Genomic DNA, 15835 nt, shown 5'->3' with positions numbered 1-15835 from the left:
TTAAATAAACAGAGGAGAATTTAGACCAGTAGTTACTAACCTAGGGCCCATGAACTTGATTTATTTGAATATTTCAGTATTAAAGTGTTTCAAAAGTAGTATTTCATTTTTAATCCCATATAAGTTTTATGGATTTAAAATTTTTCTGAGAAGATCACAAGCTTTACCAGTCTACCAGGGGGGGTCCAGGACAAACAAAAGGTTAAGAATCTGTGATTCAGATGATGAATTTTCTATGTTACAATTTTATTTTTTTTAAATGATGGCAGGGAACAATTTTATAATATAACCTTGGGTCCAGAGATGACATGGTCTTCCTTTTAAATGTTACTGAAATTAGTGTCCCAGTGCAGTATGATGAGTTATTACATAATGGTGGTGGTGGTGATGAAAATGGTGGTGGTGGTGATGGTGAAAATGATAATATCTTAAGTTACAGAATATTGTAACAGACAAAATGCTAAATTTGGAATCTGGAATACATGAGTTCAGATTCTACCTCTGACCTTTATTCTGTGACACTAGACAAGTCATTTAACCTCGTTGAGACTCAGCTTCCTTATCTATAAAATGCATACTATAATATACATAGTGCCTACCTCACAGGTTTGTTGAGGGGGAGACTCAAGTGAGATAATTTATTATAAAAAGCATTTTACAACCTTCAAGGGACAGTTTAAATGAGTTATTATTATTAACCATTATATATTATCTCATTTTAGTAATCTCCTTAGGTATTACAACTCCCAAATGCTGCAATCTATCCAAACTGGCTTTCCCTCTGCTCCCCACCCGTGACACTCCATTTAGCTTATGCCTTTGTCCTGACCATTCTCCATCCCTGGAATGCATTCCCTTCTTTCCTCTGCTCCAGAATTCCTCTCTTCCTTTAATTGCAACCAGGCACTATCTTCTACAAGTTTTTCCAACAAGCTAGTACTCTCCCTCCCAAAGTATCTTGTTTTTAACTACTTTGTATGTATATTTGTCTGTTTATTCACATACTATTAATGCTGTATATATTTTTATATGTGGTCTCCTCCATTAGTATGTAAGTAGAAATAGAGTCTATTTCATTCTTTTGTATTTATATTCCTGGCATCTAGCACAGTGACTGGTGTTTAATAAATACTTGTTGATTGATATGTCTTTAATTGGTTAAGAAAGTTGTTTGTCCGGTGTTTTGGAGTGATATAGTAAGAGAGAAAAACTAGGACTGGGTATCAGGAGACCAGGCTTTTTGTCTCAGCTCCTTCACTTTCTAGTCTATGTGAATTTGGGCAATCAGTTGTCTATTTCTGGTCCTCAGGTCTGTAAAATGAGGACTGCTGTGGTACCATCTTTGTTACACTGTGGTGGAAGCTCCATTAGCTCTTCTCTATATCTCCCTCCTCCATTTTCAGTTATCCACTCCTCATTAGTTCACCCAACTAAAATCCCACCTTTTACAGAAAGCTTTATCAGATCCTCCTTAATTAATGCCAATGCCTTCCCTTTCTTTATTTCTCCAGTTGATGCTGTATATGTCTCATTTGTACATGGGAGTTTGCTTATTATCACCATCATTATACTATGAGCTCCTTGAAAGCAGAGATAATTTTGTCTATTCTTTTTAGCACATAGTAGGTGCTGTATAAATGTTTATTCCCTTCCCGTACTCCCTTTGTATCTCCATTACTTAATGTAGTGTTTGGCATGTAGTAGATACTTTAAAAATGTTTATTTGACTGACTATTGTTAAAAGTAAAAAAGCTTTGGCAAACCTTATCTTCTTCTGTGCTCAGAAATCATAATGCCAGGACTAACCCTACGGGGTTGTCGGGAAGCTACGATGAAATAATATACAGTTATGTCTTAATAAATACAAATACCGAATCCCATGCAGTGGTCTCATATATTTTAATTCACATTATTCAAAGTTATAATTATGTAAAATATGGTCATTGGTTATAGTCCAATGGAAATAGGCAATGTGATCTCAAATAGTGGGACCACTTCATTGGATACGTTGTTTGCACTAATCAAAACCTTTGTTTGCACTAATCAGAAACCCTTTGACATTTTTAAGGTATTATGCACATTTCAGGTATTGTTGTTGTTGTTATTTTATGGCTATGGGAGAAGGGAAACCTTTGTCTTCTATTTGGTAAGTGGTCAGCTGTAGATTGAACACCTGGAGAAAGCTTCCGTTCTGGAGAAAATTCCTCAATTGACAGGGTTACTATAAAATAGAGTCACTCAATCATTTTGCCAAGTTATAAAGGTAGAGAAAATGATAGAGAGACAAAGACTGTGAACAAGGTGTAAACAAACCTGGCCTCTAGATTCTTCACGCTAGGGTTTTTAAAGCACTCAGATTTTACAGTTGGAAAGTTCAGTTAGCATCTCAAAAATAGCTGTTTAAAAAGAAAAGTTAATGTTGCAGTTTTATGGACTATCCATGATTTCTGTGATACTTTCTCAGTTTTTGCCTCAAATAAAACCTCATTTTTTCCATAGCTAGCATTTCAGGCTCAATACAGCAGCCCAGAATCTTTGCACTTTAAAGCCAGAAGCCATTGGTTAGGTACAAAACAAGGAATTTATGCTGTTTCTATGTTAGAATGCAAGAGACCAAGGAAGGGTTCCTATAGTTGTTGTCTTGGCCATAAAGTCAAAGCTAAGGATGATCCTGGTTTTTCTCTTGAATTGCTAATGGGGTTGAAGGCAGGGTAATCAATCAGAACCACTGAGCTGATGGGTGGTGTGCTTTGCTTCCCCCATCATGAGGAATGTGGATATTGAATTTTAATGTCAATGTTGAGAGGTGAGCACAATTCAGAACAAGGCACTGATTGCTCACAGTTGGACTGCCATGGTTCCTGCTTGGCTAGCATGAGCACAGAGGCCAACAAATAGCCACAGATCCTTTGTGGCCAAAAGCCTGGAGTCAAAAGAAAAAAGAGGACTAGGTTTGGAAAGCAAGAAAGAAATAATTTCTTCTTATTATCATCACCTTTTTTCTATCCTCCCACTTGCCAATCTTCTTTCACCATGAAGTTGATGGTAAGATTAGAATCAGGGAAAGGGTGAAAATTCTATACCCCTGGACACCTGAAAGAGAACTCCATTGTTTCAGGGAATCATCAATTATGCTTCACTACATCCATAGCACCCCCGCCCATGCCCAGGGGTAAATGCCACTCAGTAACATCCTTACATTTGTAGTTATCCCACTTGTATTTTTATAACTAAACTTAGCCTTCAATCGTCATGCAGAGTTATGTTTGAAATGGTTAAGGCTTTCAGCACTTGAAGTAACACTTAGAGAAAATGTGAATGTCATGGCAGTAGATTACACAGCTGTGACTCCGAACACCCACAGGGAGAGAAATCAGCAAAAGTGATGCCATCCTTACAAGTAGCACTTCTCTGACCATAACTGTACTTAGAGCATTTGGAGTTTTCTTTTGTTCAGGCTGTTTCCCAGCGAGGTCATTACACTCCTCCTGTCATCACAACAGAAATAATAAAGCAGCCGTCTTTAAATTGCACAGTTCAAGCCATCGTTCCTTTCCACCCCCTTCTCTTTATTGAGTATCATTCACTTGGGACTGGCATAATTTCTCCCTAAATTGGGGGTTTGCACATATAATTATATAAAATGATATGTTTGTTTACATCTGAGTCGAATTCAAATTCTGGTCTGTGATTTATCTTTGAAATTCAATTTCATCATGTCATTCCCTAATGTATGACATCAGATGACTACACCATTACCCACACCTGTGGAGATGAGAGAATGGTCTGGTTTTTGCCTCGTATGGTTTATCAATTAGACAGAACCATTGCAGGGCAATTGTGATCTCCATTAGCTCACTAATGTTCAAGGATAGCCTCCTGATGAATCAGTCATACAGCAAGCATTTATCAGTTGTCACTGATATGCTAGCCATAGGGGCTAGGAAGGAAGGAAGGAAAAAAGGAAGGAAGGAAGGAAAACAGAAAGGAATGAAGGAAGGAAGAAAAAAGAAAAGAAAGAAAGGAACTTCCCTTTTGAGGAAACTAATATTTAATTGAGAGAGACAATAGACATATTTAAGCATGTACAGAATAAATATGCACAAAGTTAAGGAAGAAGGGTACCAGCTACTTGAAGTATGAGGGCAGGCTTCGTGTATGGGGTTGTGCTTGAGCTATGTTTGAAAAGAAGTGGGGGGATTCTCTGAGGCAGGGATTGTATTCAAGGCTTTGGAAACAGCTTGGAGACAGGAGCTAGAATGTTATGTATGAATAGCAAGCATTTTTAAAGCATCTAACCAACTGCCTGTTCTGAGCACTGGCGATCCAGAGAAAAACAGAGAAACCCTGCCCTTAAGGAGTTTATATTCTAGTCATAGAAACAGAAAAAAAAGCCATTTTGTCTTGACCATACAGTACAAGAAAAGGAATATTTACAATGAGCCTGGGAAGAAAAATTGTTGGAGTCAAATTGTAAAAGCCTTTAAAAGTCAAACAGGGAAGTTTATATTTTATTCTAGAAGCAGTAGGGAATTCCTATAAAGAATAGAGAATAGATGAGTGACAAGGTCAGTTCTGGCTTAAGGAAAATCACTTTGGCAGTTAAAGTAGGCTGAACTGCAATAAATAGAGAGACTTGAGGCAAGGAGACCAGTTAGGAAGCCATTGTAGTGATCCATGAGAGGTGATGAAAGTCTTCAGGAGAACTAAAGCAGGGGCCGTGTGAGTCTAGAGAAGTGATTGGATACGGGAGATGTTGAGGTAGAAAACAGCAAGATTAGCAGCCCAGTGAATATATAGGGTGAGGAGTCAGGAATATTGGTGAAGTTATCAACTGGGGAAATTACAGTACTCTTTGATAAAGAATCATCTGCTTATTGTTGCAAGATAACTTGCTACTATCTTTTTCCTTTGATTTTATGATTTTATACTAACTCTTTCTGATTAGGAGATTGGGTTATCGACTCTTTTCATTTCTTTCTGACTCTGTGACCCTGACTGACTTCCTTCCTCGGTCCCCTGACAAATAAAGGGGATAAGACATCTAAAGTTCCTTCTGGCTTCAAAGGCCTGGGATACTACTCTGTTTATGCCAACTGTGCACGGATACTAAGTAGCCATGCATAGATACTAAGCCACATTTAATTAGTTTGTATTTATGTATTTTTCTCATTTGTTCTTTGTGTTTAACCACCAGTGTGTAGTTATACTCTGGACACAGGGGCCTCTGAAAAGATACATTTCAGATATTTCAATCCCATCATGCCTGCTCTCTAAACAGTGAGCAAAGGAATGAATGTTAGAAGTAAAGTGGGTCAACATCCATATTAAAAAGGATGGAAACTTGGGATTCAATGTCACTTGCTGCTTTTTCCACTTCTCCTTTAGTTAAAAGCAACAACCTCCGATCCTCTCATCACTTACAACTCGCTTCATTCATCAGCAGAAGCAAGGCAACAAGCATTTATTAAGCCAGGCACTGTGCTATCCATTAGGGAGGAATTACAAAACAAAACAAAAAAAATTGGCAGAACTTTCCCTCAAGTAGTTTATACTCTAGTGGGAGAAGTCAATACACAAAAATGCAGGAACATGCTGTTGAAGTTCAAAAGTTCAGAGGCAAAGCAGGAAGGTGAGTGAAGCCTGGTCATCCTGGGCACTCCCTCAAAATGGTGATCCTGGGAGGAACTCAACAGTGGAAAAGGGGATAACATGGTGGAAGAATGTTCCAGGGTGAGAGTGGGCCAGTGGCTAGTCTAAGGTGAGGGGATTGCAGCCAATAAGGTAGTTGAGACACAGTGACAAAGTTTAGGAGGTCAGAAGCAATGCCAAGAGCAGATCTGACCCTTCTTGGTTTGTCCATGGTTAATGGAGCAATGGAATGTAGGCCAGGGCAGGCCAAATACAAAATGAGTCCCTCTCCACCCTGCTTACAATTTTGTCTTGTCTGCTACCCCCATTCCTTGAACTTTCCTCTCCCTTTTTTTGCCTGGACAAGGATGTTATCTCCCACAAAGATTCTTGTATTTATCACCTAAGCTTAACAACTTTCCAACGAGGGATAAGGACTGGAAGCCAAAAGGGATGCTACAGCCAGAGTATCTAAAACAGGCCTTCTCTGCCTCCTCCTACAGCGAGTTCATGCTGCTATGTACCATAGAATATAGCAAATTATATAATTTACACTTAGCAAGTGTTTGTCATTAATGTTGATGTTAATGGCACCTCTGCATGATAGTTACCCCCTCTGGCAAACTCTTAATTAACTTGCCCATTTCTTTGGTCCTTCATATCTAGTAAGTCAGAAAATGCCATCAGTTCTTCCTTTTTAATAACTCTTCCTTTCATTCCCGTTGTCACTGCCCTAATTCAGGCCCTTAATTCCTCCTTCTTGTCTCCTTATATCTTCTGCTCTATTTCCTGTCTTATTTCTTTGCACCCTTCGAATCCTGTTTGTCTTCCACTCTGATACCAGATTAACAAAACTAAAGTACAACTTTGATTGTGTCATCCCCCAGCTCAGAACCTTCAATGACTCCCAATTGCCTGCAAGACAAAGGGACCTGGTACATACTTAAAAGGACCTAGCTTTGAATCCCAGCTCTACTACATACTAACTGTATGACCTTGGGCCCTCTCTGGGACTCAGTTTCCTCATCTGTAAAATGGGGGTGTTGGGTTAGATAACCTCTCTAAGGTTCTTTCCAACTCTAGAACTATAATCCTTTGAACCTACCCCTCCAGCCTTACTCTCCATTATTTCCTCACACAAACCCTTGGCTCCTGCTGAATTTGTCTCTTTCTTCATTATAAAGCTCACATCTTTTCCCCCATCTTGCCACTTTTATTTGTACCATTTCTCCAGCCTGAAAAACTTTTTTGCCTATAATTCCATCTATCTAAATTCTACCCATTCTTAATCTACTCTAAGGTTCTGATTATGAAATCCAGTTTAATTCTCTCTTCTGAACTTACAGTCTTCATTGCCTGTGCCATTCAATTGCCAATTAATCCCTTGCAACCTTATGACATTTTTTGCATTTTCCTTGGTGCTGTTGTTTAAATTATATTTATGCCTCAAATCTCCAGATATATTGCAGGGATTGTCATATGATTTTCTATACCCAATCAAAATGTTTATTCTTTGGAGCTGCATCTTACCAAGCTGTAGTAGTGGTGGGGGGAGGGGTGGTGGTGGTGGTAGTAATAACAATAATAATTATAATTATAGCTAACATTTATGCAGTGTTTTAAGATTTACAAAGTGCTCTACAAATGTTCTTTGTAGGAGTCAGGTGAGCATGGATTTAAGGAAGGCAACATGATTTTATGTTCTTTGAGGCTAGGGTTAAAGGCAGCATGATATGGTGGAAAGAATTCTGAACTTGGAGACAAAGGATGTAGATTCAAATCACAGTCCTTTTACGTGTTACCTTTGCAGCCCTGGGTTAGTCACTTAACCACTCTGGACCTCAGTTTCCTCATCTGTAAAAATAATGGAAGTTGACCCCTTCCATCTATGTCTCCCCAGTAGGCAGCATCATGGAATTAGAGCAGCCTCGTTTGAGTTCCCCTGCCTTTCTGTTTATTTGTAATATTAACACAGTAAGTGGTCCCTCATTTTCATTGTGTCCTTTTGAAGTATGGCTATCTAAAATTTTTGTATATCTAACACAATAGCATAGTATGTGGTAGATTTTTTTTTTAATAAAAATTTGTCAAATTAATGGATGGATTACAAGGGAAATAACTCTTTAGGCCAATTATAAGTATTCCTGCAGAATGGGCAAATTTTATCTTGCTCTCAGGGAAAGAATGTATCTTCCCTACTTTAGATTACATCTACTTAGGTGTTCCATGGAAATTCCTCTATGGTAAAGTAGTCATAATTTGTAAAGTTTTGTTTTTGTGGGTTTTAAAAAAACATATTTGTTCTGTTGCCCCTTTGAGTTTTAATCAGCATAAATATGTAAAAGGACTGGATCAATATTTGTTTTTACTCCCCTGGCTTTAATTGAGACAATGTTGCAGTGACATGCACCATCTGAAGCTGGCTGCTTAGATGGTTTGTGACAATTGGAATTCTGTGATGGGTGAAAGAGACAGTGAAAAACACTGATGGTGCTTTTGCCCATAGCTATGACTGGAACTTAATGTAGACTCAGTGCCACAGTCCTGGGCACATAGAGAACTGAAGGACCAGACTGTCCTTGTTTTGGAAGCTCAGCAAAAGTATTATTAAGCCAGTTGTGAGATAGAAACTAAAATAAATACTAAAGGCAGAAATCAGGGGAAATTATCCTTGATTATGAGTATGATTGTAAAATCTGAGACTAGTCTCTGATTCATAAAATTAGATTTAGAGCGAAAGAGACATCAGGAGCCATTTCATCTAACCCTTCATTTTACAGATGATGAAACTGAGGCTTAGAGAGATTCAGTGATTTGTCCAGGCTTACACAGCTGTTGGAAGAAGAATTTGAACCCAGTTCTCTTTGGCTCTGGGTCTTGCATTCCATCCAGTATATCATGCAATTCCAAAACATTTTGGATTTTGGAAAATATAGGGCTGACTGGTATGTCAAGTGAGAGTCTCTTCTTCCCTCTGAAAGAGAGTAATGATTGATTAGTTCCTTTGGAGAGGAAAAAAATGCCCTTAGGCACTTTGAGGTGGAGGTGTCTCTGGGAAAAGTGAAAGTTTGTTATTTCCTGACAGTTTGCTGTTTCTACCATATCACTCTTTCAACTCTTGTTCAGTTCTTTTCTTTTTTTTTTTTCTATTTGCTTTAAAACTGAAACTGAAGGAGGTGGAATCCCACAAGAAGGAAATCTACACAAGTTTGCCCACCACCCATCAGGGAGCAAGAAACATTGGGTTCTTTCCACAGCTCTCACTGCTTTGAGGGCTGCCCCAGACTTGGCAGGAAGCATAGGTTCCTTTCTCTGTAGGCTGCTAATTACATGAAACACATATTCTGGCTGACGGCATGATGACGATGGATGAGGAGACATTCCATTTCTTTTTTGCACTTGGGGGAGACCAGGTGGTTCTCCCAATTACACACCTGTGCTTAAAAAAATAAATTTGCTGAAGTATTACCTTGAGAATGAATTAGAAGAGGAAGCTTGACTCTTCCCAGAGCAATGAGCAATGCCCCCAGTGGGCTGTGGAATGAATGATTCAGTGTGAAAAGAACTTGAAAAGATCTGAGTTTCCTCAGGGTGTCTGAGGGCAAAGGTCTTTCTGTCTTTTGTGTCTGGAAAAACAGCGGGCTGAGACTGGAATTACAAGCTCCTCAAAGAAGTTGACTGCCCTTATGCACTTGATAAGTATCGGTATAGCAAGGATTCCTCATTCCCATTAATCCAAGCAAAATGACTCCACTGAGGAGGTGGAAAGAATGTGTGAAAGCCCCTACCTCTACCCCTACTCTGAGAGCAAGTGAGGTAATGACTTTGTCACATTCAAGTGCTTGTATCCAGAGGGACCTGATTCACAACACAGATACTCACTGAGGAGAGACAGTGTGGTATAGTGGGAAAACACCAGGCTTGAGAGGCAGAAAATGTGAGCTCAAGGCCAGTCCCTAAGAGTGCATACTCACCCTAGTGAGTCTATACTAGGTATAGTGGAAAGAATTCTGAACTTGTATAGGACCTCATATGAAAACTTCATTACTAATCTCACAGATGATCAAGTGATAATATATTTTAAAACTATAAAAAACAGCATAAAATGTAAAATCTTATTTTGTGAACACATGAGACTTTTATGTGTCTATCCCACCAAGACTCAGTCCTGGGTCATTTTCTCTTCTACTGTATTGTCTTGCTTGGTGATCCCATCAGCTCCTATAGACTCCATTATCTCCATGCTGATGAGTCTTGGATCTGCTAAGCTGAGCCCTAACCTTTCTCCTGAATTTCATCCAGCCTTATATCTCTGAGTTCCTTTGGACATTTCAAACATAGACATCTTAAACTCAACAAATCCAAAACTGAACTCGCTATTTTTTTGCCCAAACTCTCTTCTCGTCCCAGTACCCTGTTACTGTGATAACACTACCTTCCCACAGGATCACCACCCTTTACTCCTTTCATTCTGCATCCTAAAATCCTTTGCCAAGTTCTGTTGGTTATACCATTGCAGCATCTCCTGTATATTCCTCCTCTCTTCTAATATAGCCTCAATCCCAGTATAGACCCTCATCACTTCTTTACCTGGACTGTTGTAATAGCCTTCTGTGGTTGGTCTCCCTGGTTCTGTCTCTTATCTACTCAACTCCATCCTCCACCTACCTATCAAAGTGATCTTTTTACAGGACTTGAATCACATCACCTTCACCCCATTCAATAAACTCCAGTGACTTCTAATTATCTCCAGGATCCGCTATAAAATCTCTGTTTGGCTTTTAAAGCCAGGGGATATGATGGAGCCAGCTCATACTGGCTCTTGAGAACCCATTGTCAATATGTCATTAATAAGCATTTATACCTCCCCCATGCCCAGAATGACTGTCCTTCTTCTGCCTCCTACCATTCCTGGTTTCCTTCACGTCTCAATTCAAATCCTACCTTCTAAAAGAGGCCTTTTCTCATCCCTTTCAATGCTTGTGCCTTCCCTCTGAGATTACCTCCAGCTTACCTTGTATGTATCTTGTATGTAGTTAACTGTTTTTATATTGTCTACCCCATTAAGCTATGACCTCCTTGAGGGTAGGAACTGTTTTTCTCTGTATCCCTAGCACTTAGCACCTGTCTGACTCTTGGTACGTATTTATTAAATACTTGATGATTCGACATAAATTTTTTTGGCTCTGTTCTTTGCTTCTCCCAGAGATTTCCCCTCCCCTGCCACCATTTTACAGTCTGTTCCTCCTGATGTTCTATTCTTTATTTGAAGACGAAAGATTCCATGTGGCATACTCCATGCCCTGTTGAGTATGGGCCATGCATAAAAAGCAAAGCTAGAAAGAGAGATGCATGTTTGTTGTCTGTTTTTAAATCACCCTACCAGTGCTCCATATTTAAGCTATATGTCCCTTTGCCTTCTGAGCTTTTCCACAAGCCCTCCACCATAACTAGAATGTCTTTCCTTCTCATATCAGCCTCTTCCTTTCAGGTTCAGCTTAATGTTGTGTCCCCCACAAAGTTGTCCATGATCTAGTTAATGATGATCTTTCTCACCCCCAATTATCTTGTACATTCCCATGTATATGTTGTATTCTACCCCCAACCCCACCCCAGTAGAATGTAAGCTCCTTGAAGGCAGAAGCTGTTTCTCTTTTTTGTCTTCATATTCCTTATACCCAGCACAGCATCTTAATATTTGTTGAACTGAGATGATTTGCAGTTGCTAGGGCACCTCCATTACTATAACAAGGAAACTGCTTCCATGAATATCTCCTCTCTGGACTGACGCCTCTTGAACAGGCAGCATTCCTTGATGAGAGGGTCTTTACTATTTCCCAGCCATGCAAAAATCCTATAGCCTCATTCTCTTTGAGTTATAATTGTATCTAAATCACTTTTTAATTATTTTCTCTCTGCCATTTTGTGGATTCACAGCACCATCAGTTAGTTATTTTGCTCAAGTTGAATAGTAACTCAGGCCCAAAACACTTCAGACCTATTTATAGCAGTCTGATTGGTAGCTCTCCGAATTCCCATTGCTTGTGCTCATGAAGGCCCCTCTTCCCCAATCCTTTGTGACATGTAGCAATGTCATCTACTCCTTCTGATCAGGGCAGAGGTCTTAAATCAGGAAAGTGGTTTCTCTGCAGTAGTGGGAAAGTTGAGTAATGATGAAGATGATGATGATAACAATAGCTATTATTCATCTAGCATAAAGTTTGCAAAGTACTTTGAATATGTTATCTTATTAACTCTGTAAGATAGGAGTGCCTATTTTCTCCATTTTACAGATTAGGGAACTGAGGCTAAGAGAATTTTAAGTAACTTATCTGGCTAGTAAGTGTCTGAGACAGGATTCAAACTCAGGCTTTCCTGACTCCCAAGTCCTCTCTGGACTTGAAGTTCGATTCTCTGTAAAAGTAACAGTTACTAGTCTGATTTTTCTCCAAGTTGCCTCTATTCTCCTCTGCTTTTGCTCTACCTCGTCTTCATCCATTCCTTCCCAGTATACCCACATTGGAGTCTGTGGACCAACACCCTCAGCATTCATATGTTCCTCAAAGTCTCTCTTCTTCCTGTCCCCCCATGATTTCCAACAGCAGCTCCTATTTCTTCTACTTGAGACAAAGGCATGAAACCAGAGAAGGAGCTCCTCTGTGTGGATACCTGACAGAACAAAAGGCATACATTTCACATAATTCACTAGTAAAATATTTGGCTGAGAACTAGCTTGATATATCATTTTCCAGACCTTGCCTATGGGAAAAGTTGGGTTTTCACTGTCAATCAAGGAAACAACCCATAATGTGTTCCCCGATTCTGAGCTTTAGTTTAAGAGGGAAATGGAATGTAAATTTGACCTCTTAATTGCCACTCAAAAATAATGAAGTAGTCAAAAGACAAATTGGTGGAGTTAACAGGAGGCAGGTTGGGGAGGGGGTCTTATGGGGTATTTTTTTTCTCCCCTCATTTCCTTCCCTTTCTTAGTACTTACCAAGGTTATTCAGTTATTTATTTATGAAAGAACTCTGTTTAAAGATATAGGGATCTTTTCCTTTTAGAAGATATTTTGTATTAGGACTCCAACACATAAAACAAATTGATGAAATTACAGTATGAGATCTTCAGTGCATGAGAATGATTACATTTGAAATCATTATGTATCCAAGTACTTATTACAGAAATAACCTTCTTTGTCAAGCCTAACCAAAAATTAAAAAAAAAATCATAGAGCCATGTGAAAGTTAAATAAGAAAGTGCTATTCTCTAGAAGAATCTAATCAGCATCCACAACCTATTAATTGTTCAAGAACTAACTAAAAATCTTTAATGAGGTTCTTACTGTAGAATTTCAGTCATATGCAAATGAATCATTGAAACTCCTCATTATAACAAAAACAATGGTTCTTTAGTCAGTTTTTGCTTTCACTGTAGTAATTACAATGCCTCCACTGTATAAACCGAATTGAAATAAATTTTAAAGTTTTCTTCATACATCTTATTTTTGTTCTTCAGAATTCTTTCTGAAGAAATCTGATTACCATCCCGTATTTGAGAATGACTGTTCCCACTTGGTCTCCCTTCCCTGAAACTGACATTGTCTCCCATCCTCAGTAAAATTCTCATCTAATGCCCCTAACTCTTTAAAATTCAAATATTCTCATTTCCACACAGGTCTGATTACAACCACTTCAAGGAAATTGGATCGAGAACAGCAGGCAGAACATTTTCTGGAGGTAAGCTCCAAGAAGGAACCTACATTCATTAAAATGGACTTTGGTTGAAACTTTAGCCTTCATCACAACCTAGAATCTTAATAGAATTGAACTGTGAGCCTCAGACACCAGTGATACGTCCCCTGAGCTCACAGGTTCTGAACTTGGAGATCTGAGCCTGCTAACTATTCTTTTGCTTCTCTAAAAAGTTTCCAATGTGAACAACAAGGGATTAAAAATACCCTGCTTCTCTTTTGGAATGATAATCTCATTTATCAACAACTTGACCTTTATTTTCACCTAAGCCTGAAAACAGCCCTCAGAAACATGTTACCATAATTACATGTTGCCCATTTATATAAAGAATGAAAAAGAAAGATAAAAGTTTTATGAATGAAGTTAATTCTATATATTATTTATATGCTTCTATGTGTGTGTGTGTGTGTGTGTGTGTGTGTGTGTGTGTTATAGGGCATTGTTTCTATCCTGTCATTCCTTTTCCTACAGGAATAGAGAGAAGATTACTGCTAATAATGGTAATAGTTGCTAGCATTCATGTGGCACTTTAAGGTTTGCAAAGCACTATACATGGTGGTACCTCATTTGGTCCTTACAATAAATATATGAAATAGGTGCTACTGTTATTCCCATTTTACAGATGAGGAAATGGAGTCTGATGGAACTTAAATGACTTAAATAAACCTGGAATCATACAGCTAGTAAATATCTGGTACAGGATTTGAACTCAGGTCTTTCCAATTCTAGGTCCATCACCCTAGCCACCGTACCATCTAGCTGTCTAACTAATACATGCCTTTGTGGAATGTTTCCAGAAATATAAAGTATACATATGCTTTATAATTTATTAAAACTTGCACAATAAGAATTTAAAAGCATTACTTCTGTTGAAGAAACATTGGTGTTTTACAAAGTATGTTCACATCTATTTTTTCAGTCACATGTAAGTGCTTAATAAATATGAAGTACTGTTATTATTTTGCATCAGTGGCTTAAAGTTTTGTTGATATATGTGGAAAACACTATGATTTTAGTCTATTTGAGGTATAATAGGCCCATAATATATTAAACTATATGTAAAATATACAAATTATATGTTATATAAATATTTATGTATAAATATGTAAAGGATAAGGCTTAGAATGCAAGCATGTGTCAAGGCTCCTTAACGTTTCCATCCATCAATGTTAATGCCTCTAAAATTTTACATTTGATTCTGAGAGCCAAATTCTTTCTAGGGATCGTGTTTGTCAACTAAATTCTTAAAGATCATTTTAAACTGGCAAGCACAAATGTTTTTCCAATTTGTCAATGTCATTCCTAAAATGTGGTACCCTGTACTGAACACCATACTCCAGATGTCATACTTGAGGAGAAGTTGTCCAACAATGTTCTTTAAAAGTCAGAATATTTTGTAAGGCTTCCTATGGCTCAACACCATGATGAGTGGCCATTTCTGGACAAGCATTTATTAAACACCTACTATGTGTCATTTACTGTGGGAAGCACTGGGAATACAAAAAAACTCATTCCCCCCACCCCCATGTTTACTGCTCTCAAAAAGCTCCCAATCTAATGGGGAAGACAACATGCCAACAATCATGTCCAAACAAGATAAAGAAAGACAGGATAAATCAAGATAATGAAGGGAAAGAAAGGACTTACATTAAGGAAGATTGCAGAAGGTGAGACTTGAGTCAAGACTTAAAGGAAGTCCGAGAGGCCAAGAGGTAGAGATGAGAAAAGAGAAGAACCATTGCTCCCAAATCTTAGATGTTTACGAGGCAATCTTTAGATGTAAACAATACATGGTTACATGTCTTTTGAAGTATATGCTATGTACATAATGAGCTTAACTATTCCAGAATGATCCTTTTTTTCCAAAAATAATATTTTATACTGTATATTTATAAGACAGAGATCAAATTCCCCTAGAAAGAATATTCCCTTGAACAGTTGGGCATCCAGCCCTCAACTAGAAAGTAGACTGTCCCTTTGTTAGAGGATATGAGCTGAAGTACTTAACAGTGAATATCTCTGGAAGAATTATGGTATAAAACATGACTACAGTAAGTTGGCTTTTTTCTAAGAAAGAACTTCAGATGTTCATTCAGGTTATCACAGAATCGCCAAATTCTGTCACACTGTTGAAAGCGACCTCAGAGGTTATCTAGAGCTACCTGTACCTGGAGAAGAATCTTCTTTAGGATATCCCTGACCAATGCCCCCCCGCCCCCCACCTTCTGCTCTAGGAACGTGGCTGGTTCTTACTGAACTTTCTGTGCACTGAAATCCTCCATCATTTTCCTCTGTTTTCTTGTTACTTCCCCAATGCTCTGCCACTCTGATTACACTCACATTTACTACTAGGACTCTGTCATTCATCCTGGCAGAAGAGTGACTCAGAGTTTTTGGAAGCTACACTGAGAAAGTTATGTTAAGCTGTTCATCCCTTAAGTGATCTTTTA

General features: G+C 38.5%; 1 protein-coding gene across 4 annotated transcripts in view; it reads left to right on the top strand.

The window, feature by feature from the left end:
* FAT3 (FAT atypical cadherin 3) overlaps window positions 1-15835 on the top strand; it is a 760616-nt gene that overhangs the window by 521357 nt on the left and 223424 nt on the right. For all 4 annotated transcript variants that reach the window (XM_069080441.1, XM_069080440.1, XM_069080439.1 and 1 more), the window contains one exon: window positions 13309-13370. In XM_069080441.1, the coding sequence (XP_068936542.1) occupies window positions 13309-13370 (62 nt within the window). The remainder of the gene's footprint in view (window positions 1-13308; window positions 13371-15835) is intronic.

The sequence above is a fragment of the Petaurus breviceps genome, unplaced genomic scaffold, assembly GCF_028583685.1.
Source record: "Petaurus breviceps papuanus isolate PSGF00001 unplaced genomic scaffold, PetGlider_PUasm1.0 91133, whole genome shotgun sequence".
NCBI classification, from domain to species: Eukaryota; Metazoa; Chordata; class Mammalia; order Diprotodontia; family Petauridae; genus Petaurus; species Petaurus breviceps.
The sequence above is the reverse complement of the archived record's forward strand: the minus strand, read 5'-3'. Positions and strand labels throughout refer to the sequence as shown.